Below are 9,099 nucleotides of genomic sequence, written 5' to 3'. Positions count from 1 at the left end.
AAAGGGAAAAAAAAGTGTGATTAGTGAAGCAACAAAGACAAGGAAAAGCACGTGTACAGACCAGGGTAGGGCAGGATAATATCAGGCAGCAATGAGATTAATTTAGACTGCCAGGTACACAAGTCTTAGGGAACTAATACAGAGGAACACCTCGTTTTGTTTCTTTTTCCTTTTGTTGTGCTTGATCAGACACCACATTGCCTAGCCTTACGGATGGGCTTTGCTTCAGCTGGCTAACTGAGCCTAGGCATGGAAAACTACGGCACCAACAACTTGAACATACCTAAATCCCCACTAAGGTAGGTCTGCTACACAGCACGTGCATGCAGTGCTATTTCAGAGCTCCTGCCTGAACCCGCCAAGTCTAGCAAGTAAAAGAAGGTTAACAAAACAATAAGTTCATTTGCTGGTGCAAAAGAAGTCAAGTTACACCTGGAAAGACAAACATAAGCACAAAATGGTTCAAGTTCCACAGATCTCCAACATTAAAAGAGGTCCGCTTGCTTCCACTGTAAACTAGTCATCTGCACACACACTATGCCCCTGCATCATGAATCCAACATACTGGTTTATGCTGGGACCACCTCGCATATGAGTAGTTACAGATTTCACAGATGAGTTTGCAACTCATCAGAAGTGCTTCAGGTGACAATCCCCAAAATCTCCTGCTTCAGGTGCTGAAAGGGAAGTTTCCCCCCAAAGTCAAAATATCAAGTTGACATTATCTCCAGATACAAACTTTTAACAGCCAAGTTTTGATATACATTTTATTTCTATCACTGTGAGACTGAGGAACATGCTATTTTTCACAGCTTTCAGCTAATTCTCCAAAGAATAGCATACAACAGAAAAACATTAAATTTTTTCAAATTTTTATTCAACGACCTGCTTACAGAAAATTAAGAGAACTAAACAAAAGCTGACATTAAATACTATACAAAATACTAGCATTGCTGAGGAGCTAGTCCCCCAGTACACTCGCTGTCTACGTCCTCAGCCATCTGCACTGCAGCGCATAGAGCAAAACAAAAATATCTGAAGGTTTTCTTGGCTGCAATTCATTATGACACGTGAGAACTGCAGCCCTTGGCAGGCTCCTGCTCAGTAGAATTTGGCAAGATGACAGCAGCCAACTGTTTTTACTGTAATAAAAGAAAGCAGTTTGCAAATGAATAATCAAGTATAATAAATAAATTTTTCTTAAAGTGAGCCCAGAGGCCTGGAGCACACTCTTCAGAAGACAAGAAACATGATTTTCTGCTCTGGAAATGCACTTTGTGGGAGATGCTGTGTATTGATGACCTGCAGGCAATCATAGCTCCAAAACCTTTCACGAAAGAAAAACAGATCGCCATGGGAAGTTTCAGCTGCAATCTTTGAGTAAAAGTCTTCAGGAAGATTCATTATCTTCAGTCCAGAACCATCAGCAATCATCAGGCTCCTTCACAGTCCATCACAGCCATTTTTACGTCAGTTGCTATAAAGGCTTGGGTTCCCCCTCTCTGCAATCAACGTTTTTATAGAGTGGAGTCTGTTTACTGAATTGGCAATTTTAGAGCTATTGAAGGCCAACTTAAGGAGGAGGATCTTCTCCTCGAATAGCTTTGTACTTTGCCATGTCTTCTGGGAACACCTTTGTCAGTTCTTGAATTAACAGACTTTTAAATTTCTGGAAAGATGAAAAAAGTGTACGTACATCATCTGCACAATTTATTTAGATTTCATCAAGCAATATTATCTGATGAACAGAGATGTCTGTATACGCCCCAGTTCTACATTTCAGTGACCTAAGAGAGCAGTATTACAAAAACAACCCTCAAAACCACAAACACAGAAAGTTACATTTACAAAATACACAGAAAACGCTCAAGTGAAATCCACTAGGAAAGCACCAGGCAAACGAAAATGCTTTTTATTTCCCATAATTTAACTAGCATTTTCACCCAAGAAATACAAAGTAGTTGGACCTCTCTGGTAAACTCCGGTGCATCAATATCTGCCTGACCTTACTAAGCAGAGCTGATATAGGACACGTCCTCTTGATTTAATATGGAATTCCCTCCACCTCCAAAAAAGAACTTGCATCTGGCTTAGAAATACATAATTCTTCCTACAACTTTTACAAGCACAGAGCATATCAAAGGAAAGAGAAGCTCAGAACATATGGAGATACATCTACACTCCGCAGCACAAATTGAACTTAAAGTTAGTGTGGAGGATGGCAAAGGATGTTCTGAAATACAAACAGCCCTCTCAGATCTCAATAAACTTCCTTTTCTGATTGCCTTTTTCAGCAGTAATTACAGCAATTAAACAGTATAGCAAAATGCTTAAGTTCACACCAGATGAAAGCACAAGTCCAGACAACCCTGAACACTGGCACACATTTTCAGTAATTTTACAAAGACTAACTCATGCTTATATAGCGTGTTTGATATTTTAATACTCTAAGATCCATCCACGACTGGAAAAATATCCCTTCTGTTTTGCTCATTTCTAAATTTATGCACATCACAGTTACCAATCTCTAACAGTGTGAGGTACTCACTAGTATGCGAAGTGACAACAAAAAAATCTACATAAACTTCAACCAAAATACACCATAGCGACATCTGCATCTCCAACTGTGGGATGAAGTACAACCTTCCTTTCCAGAACAGGCTGCGTTAGCATCATTGAAGATACAGGGACACAGAGCAATTCCCAGTACAAATCACCCAATAAGGGAATTTAATAACTGCACAAATGACAAACCCCCACATATTTACAGCAAAGTAAAAACTTATCAAATACATTATTACGTTAGTACTTTCATTATTTCTGGTTTACCTTCATTGTGTCAATTTTTCCTTTTACTTGCTCATTTTTAGCCAAAGCTCGCTCCAGGCACTCCTTAGTGTAAAGCTGAGGATTGCGGCCTTGGTCTATGTATCTGAAAACAGAAAAAAGGCTACCTAAGTGATCATATTCCTACTAGGATGTTCTCCAAGGTACAGAATTATCCATCTTGCTGTCTTTTTGTTACTACTATTATCCGAAATGTGCATTTTAAAAAACCCCAACAGTTCAATTCAGGCATTTTCAAAAGACAGCTCAAGGGGGAATAGGCCCTGGCCAGCAAACAGCTCTTGGCATGCTGCTTTACATCTTTGTTTCCAGAAAGCCTGGAGTTTTGGAAAAAGTATTAAAAGCAAACAAAAAATATAACTAGCCAGTTCCTCACAGGCCATAAGGACACATGATCAAAGATGGTACTTTTCCAAGCAACTGAAAAGGTGTTAACCATTGCGTATGTTAGTACATGGTGAGCAATAAGCACAGAGAAATACGGCACCCAGCAATTCACGGATTAGGAGGAAGGCAACATACCATAGTAAAGAGTAAAAATTAGCAGACCTGTATCAGCAAACCTGTATTTTTGCTTTGCAATGTAAGTGCCTGACAAAGGGAAATACCGTGAATGAATAAACAAAACGGAACATTTAAGACTGCCATCATAGATTTACAGGTAGAGCAAAAACCCAACTGATACAAGTCCCGTATAGCCAGTAACACACCAGAATATAGCAAACCACTGACATGTGGGCTTACAAGAAACGCTAGCAAATTAACTTGTCAGCTATATTGTAAAAGCTGTCTTGTATAGTTCTCCCTCTGTATTCATGGTTTTGCCTTTAACGTTCTAATCTCTGCGATCAAGAAGATCACTGCTACTGAAACTAAACACCTAAGTAGTGGCCTAATTTATTCTCCCCTGCTATTTTAAATCCTGATTCTAACCTAGCAGAAAAGTGTATTTCCAAAATTAAATCTTACTTCCTGATCAGGTAAAGTCAATATAAATTAAAAAAAAGAAAAAACCCAACCAGAGGTCTGAAAGCAGGTGTATAATTTATCACTTCTCTTACCCTTCCGCCTTCTCACAGGCTAAAGGCACGCCTTACCTGCTCACATTCCCGTGGGACATTCAGAAGGCGGATTTTAAGAAAGAAGCGGTGTTTCCTGGGGGAAAACACCCGCGCTGCAAAGACACGCCACCCCAAACCACACCGGCGGCAGCGCCTTCCCTTCCGGGTCCAGAGCCACTTACTCAAACACTTCCAAGGGCACGCTGATGTCGTGGAGCTGCTGCCGGCACTTGTCGATATCCTGCAAGCCCGTCACCATGAAATTCCTGTGAAAAGAAAACGGGTGGGGTTTAGCCAACAACGGACGCGCCGCGCGAACCCTGACGCGGCTGCCGGGGCCGGCCGCACCGACGCCAGCCACAGGGGCCCCGGCCAACCCCGCGCCGCGGCTCCCGCCAGGCCCCGGCCCCTCACAGTTTCTGGTTGAGGCCAGCCTGGCTGCTGGGCTGGAAGTCGCTGACGATAATGCCGAGCTGCCGGATGTTCTCCACGAACTTCTCCAGGTGCTCCTCCAGGGAGTCGAACTTCTCCGCCATGGCCACGGCCGCCCGACCCGCTTCCGGCCGCTCGCGCGTGCGCGGTGCGAGGGAGGCGGAGAAGCGGGTGGCCACGCCCACCGCCGCGCCCGCCCTCAGACCACCCCTCCTCTGTCGCAAGCCACGCCCCCGCCTGCCTGCTTCCCTCCCGCTCCCGCCGTGGCGTGGGAGGGGGGCAGCGCAGGTCCGACACGCTGTACAAAAAAATGAGAATTTTGGGCTGCCTGCCTTGAGCTCAAGCACAATTTGCCATTTCTGATGGCTTGTTTTAATTATCCTTTTCACTTCACAGAGGGCAATCAATACTAAATTATAATTAGCATCTTTTATAAATGCCAGATAATTGGAGTTTGGCGAAATGGATCGCTCGGTGGCCCTCGGCACTGCTTTCCTTTCTTTTACTACCATAAAGCATACCTCGGAATTTTTCAGTAGTACCTGAAAGGAGGCTGTAGTGAGGTGAGGGCTGGTCTCTTCTCCCAAGTTACTAGTGATAGGACAAGAGGAAATGGCCTCAAGCTGCATCACGGGAGGTTTAGATTGGAGATTAGGAAAAACTTCTTCACTGAATGAGTGGTCAGGCATTGGAACTGGCTGCCCAGAGAGGTGGTGGTGTCACCATCCCTGGAGGTGTTCAAAAAACATGCAGACGTGGCACTTCAGGGCATGGTTTAGGAGGCCTGGGGGTGTTGGGCTGGCAGATGGACTTGATGATTCTAGAGGTCTTTTCCAACCTTAATGATTCTATGATTTTCAGACCCATTCAAAACTTGTGTCTGGCTCCGATTTACTCACCATCCCCACCCTGTACCCGAGGTTGAGCTCTAGTCCTGGTCCATCTGCAGTGCAGACCCCACTCCCTTCTCAAAAGCTCTTCAAAAAGGTGGCTCCATGCTTTCTCCCATGCTGCCCTTTGATGTTAGGTGGGGCTGCCTGTGACTATCCTATCACCTCACTGCATTCCATCAAATTCCTCATTAAATTACTTGCCTCTCTATCCACAGCTGTGAGCTGCTGCCTGCTGGTAGAGGCCCTCGGTTAGGGATCATCTCTCTGAAGTTCTTAGTACAAAGGTCCTAACTCTTGGGTAAAGGTCATACATGTAACTGGGATACGGGTAACTGCATAGATCTAAAGGGCAAGTATTTTTCTGCCTGTCACACTCCCTGTGTCTGATCAGTAGGTATGCTCAGCCCGTGCCTGATCCCACTCACAAAGGGAGCCCTCACACTCCCCTTTTATCTGGTAATAAAAATGCACGCCCAGAGTTCAGGATACCTGAATTTCAAGCTCTCTTTTTTACCCGCAAGGATAACAGCCCAGAAAAAGCCTTGACCCCAGAGGCTAGGATATATTCGGCAGTGGGGGCCATTCAGTCCCTGTGTCTGTTCTAGTTTGTGCAGAGATTAAGTATTCCTGAGCAATGGGAAGACAGGGGTTGGCATACCGCACAAAAAGAAATGGAGCGACCAGTGACTAATTATCTGATAAGGGCTCATTATCTTCCCCACCTGTCTTAAATCTGCTAATTATGAGTGTTTCTCTAAACTCTGTAGGAAACAGAAGCGGTAACAGACAGAAGTTCACTTGATAATAAAAAACGCAATGGAATTATCTGGGGAATGACAAAATATCAGTCTATATTAAATAATCCAGCCATCATTTTCCCCGTGGGAAGATTAACTGACACATTAAAATTCCCATGGAACATCACAATAGCCATGTGTTTTATAAATAGCTTTTTTCCTGTATGTCTGTTTTCAGTTGAGTCTGAGAAGATCAGTCCAGTAATGTCAATTAAAACTAAAAGTCAGCCCTTCATGTCAGCCAAAGTACCATCAATTTAAAAGGAATTTGCTGTCAGTTTACAGCAGATAAGAATCTGATGCTTTGATTCACAATTAATGTTTTGAATGAATATTTGAAGTAAGAACTAAACTAAGATAGATATGATAGTCAATCAACAGATTTAATGTATTTTATGCATTTGTAGCTACAGCTTGTGACCATATCTGTTCCACAATGAGAACCATCAAAATCAGCAATTCTTAATTTCTTGGATGTATCTTTTCATTAATTACATTTTTTTCCATTTATGACATCAATGACAACAACAAAAATGTAAAAAACCCTCTAATGGTCAGTTTCTCTTCTGGGTTGCCATGCTATTTCAGTAGAAGAAAGTTGTGTCTTTGCTAAATATAAAGTACTATTCAGGAGTTCGTAAGATTAACTACGCTAACCCAAAATTCAAAAGCAAGTGACTGTAAAGAGCACTAAATATTAAAGAAAAAATACTACTGTGCAAATGTGAAATTGTAAAAACAATCCTAGGCTGCAACAAGCAATTAATTAGTTCTAGGCCTTGACAGGTATTGTCGTCCTATGATAAAATAAATCCATTACCTATTGAGCAGCAGTTGTTGACCATCCTGTTCCCATAGTTGGTAGAACGTTCTCTGGACAGCAGAAGTCCCAGGATTACAAGATTTTAATACAAGTACTTTGCACTGATCACATGAAAGGTCTGAGGAACAGAATAGCTTTTTCTAATATTTGGGAAGGAAGAACATAGAATATACTGTACTTACCAGATTAGATCTGAATATGAGGAACAGGGGAGCCAAATTTTGAAAGAACAGTCTATATACATGTGATTGTGTCAGATGTGGCTCTGCAGGCACAAGAGGTTGGGATTCAAACAAAAGAGTTGCTTTATATCCATCTTTGCTTACGGGGATGCACATTCAGCAGAGGTACGGAGCAGAATAACTTGCTTTAAATTCAGTAACAAAAATGAGCTTTGAGGTACTCTTAAAACTTCCTCTCCTTCCTCTTTGTGGGAAAGCCTTTGGCTGTTGGAACTGAGCGAGCGTGACTTCTAGCTTGCTTGTGATGACTGAAATCTGATAGATATCCGTTACCAAATCTAACTCAGGTAAAGTATCTGTCGTGGTTTAGCCCCAGCTGGCAACCAAGCACCACGCAGCCGCTCGCGCACTCCCCCCTGGTGGGACGGGGAGAGAATCAGAGGAGTAAAAGTGAGGCAACTCATGGTTTGAGATAAAGACAGTTTAATAGGTAAAGCAAAAGCTGCATGTGGAAGCTAAGCAAAACAAGGAATTCATTCACTCCTTCCCATGAGTAGGTGGGCAGGCAGGTGTTCAGCCATCCCCGGGAAAGCAGGGCTCCATCACGCGTAACGGTTACTTGGGAAGACAAACACCATCACTCTGAACGTGCTCCACTTCCTTCTTCTTCCCCCAGCTTTATATACTGAGCATGACGTCATCTGGTACGGAATATCCCGTTGGTCAGTTGGGGTCAGCTGTCCCGGCTGTGCCCCCTCCCAGCTCCTTGTGCACCCGGCAGAGCCAGGGGAGTCCTTGACCAGTGTCAGTGCTACTTAGCAACAACTAAAATATCTCCACATTATCACCACTGTTTCCAGCAAAAATCCAAAACATAGCCCCATACTGGCTACTACAAAGAAATTTAACTCTACTCCAGCTGAAACCAGGACAGTATCTAACAGAAAAAAATAATGGACGTTCAACATCAAATGTAGAGATATCCAGCTCATCTTAAATCTGTATTTACTAGGCTGGTTAGGCTAGATTAATGAATTTTGTTAGATAAATATGTACAGTGCTTTTAAGATTAAAAATTGTTATAAAAATATTACTAGTTGTTAAATTTTTCTCACAATCACCAACTTGGGCAGTGTTTTCCTGTTCATGGGAAAAAAAGTAAAACAAACAAACTTGTGTGTGTGTGTGAGAGAGAGAGAGAGAGCATCTGACAAATAAGAAATCAGTAGGTACATAGAGACAGAAAGATTTAGAATGAACATTTCATGGATGTACGTAACCATATTGGACTCCTACCCTGATTTCCATGCAGAAAGCAGACGATTACTGGTTTGTAAGCTGGACATCTGCACTGGTCAGTTAAGTAGGGTTTCTAATAAAGGATAGAACGAGCAGCCATGTGGATCAATATGACCCATTTGGGAAGAGTAGCACAGATTATGTAAAAGAAAATCCTGTTTTGTAAACCTCTAATGAATTTTTCAAGGGGTCAGCAAGCATGTAGATAAGAGTGATCTAATAGATACAATCTACTTGAATTTCCCATCAGCTTTTGGTGCAATCCTTAACCAAAGCCTTTTAAGGAACTAAAGCAATAGAATAAGAGGAGAAATCCTAGACTGAATAAAGAACTGATTGCCAGATAGGAAATGCAGGATAGGGGCAAACATTTAATTCTTGCAGGGGAAAATCGTTCCCAGAGGAGTGCTACAGGGAACCGGGCTGAAAATTGTGCCATTCGATGTGTTCATAGATGACCCAGAAAAGAGATCAGATGGCACAATGAGAAAATTGGCATATGAGAAAGTTATTTGGGGGAGTAAAGATGAATACAGGTTGTAGGAAACCATAGAAGGACCTGAAAAAGCTTGGTGGCTGGGCAACAAAGTGTCAGAAGAAATTCAGACAGATAATGTAAAGCAATGCACATAGCAAGTAGAAATATTGCTAGTTTCCTATGAAGATTCATGGCCTCTTGACCATTACCATACAGGAGCAAGACTTAGGATCACACTAGTTCCATTAAAACATAACCTCAGTGCTCAGCAGTGGTCAGAAGTCATA

General features: G+C 42.5%; 1 protein-coding gene across 1 annotated transcript; it reads right to left on the bottom strand.

The window, feature by feature from the left end:
- Positions 1–855: 855 nt before the first annotated feature.
- MED10 (mediator complex subunit 10) lies at positions 856–4,496 on the bottom strand. The gene is made up of 4 exons (XM_075084326.1): positions 4,323–4,496; positions 4,091–4,174; positions 2,830–2,932; positions 856–1,669 (listed from the first exon to the last, which is right to left on the bottom strand). Exons 1-4 carry the CDS (start codon positions 4,442–4,444, stop codon positions 1,574–1,576), a joined length of 405 nt encoding a protein of 134 aa, XP_074940427.1. The 5' UTR covers positions 4,445–4,496; the 3' UTR covers positions 856–1,573.
- Between the last annotated feature and the right edge of the window lie 4,603 nt (positions 4,497–9,099).

Source organism: Phalacrocorax aristotelis, chromosome 2, assembly GCF_949628215.1.
Source record: "Phalacrocorax aristotelis chromosome 2, bGulAri2.1, whole genome shotgun sequence".
Classification (NCBI taxonomy): Eukaryota; Metazoa; Chordata; class Aves; order Suliformes; family Phalacrocoracidae; genus Phalacrocorax; species Phalacrocorax aristotelis.
Note: the sequence above shows the minus strand (reverse complement) of the source record. Positions and strands in the feature narration are given on the sequence as shown.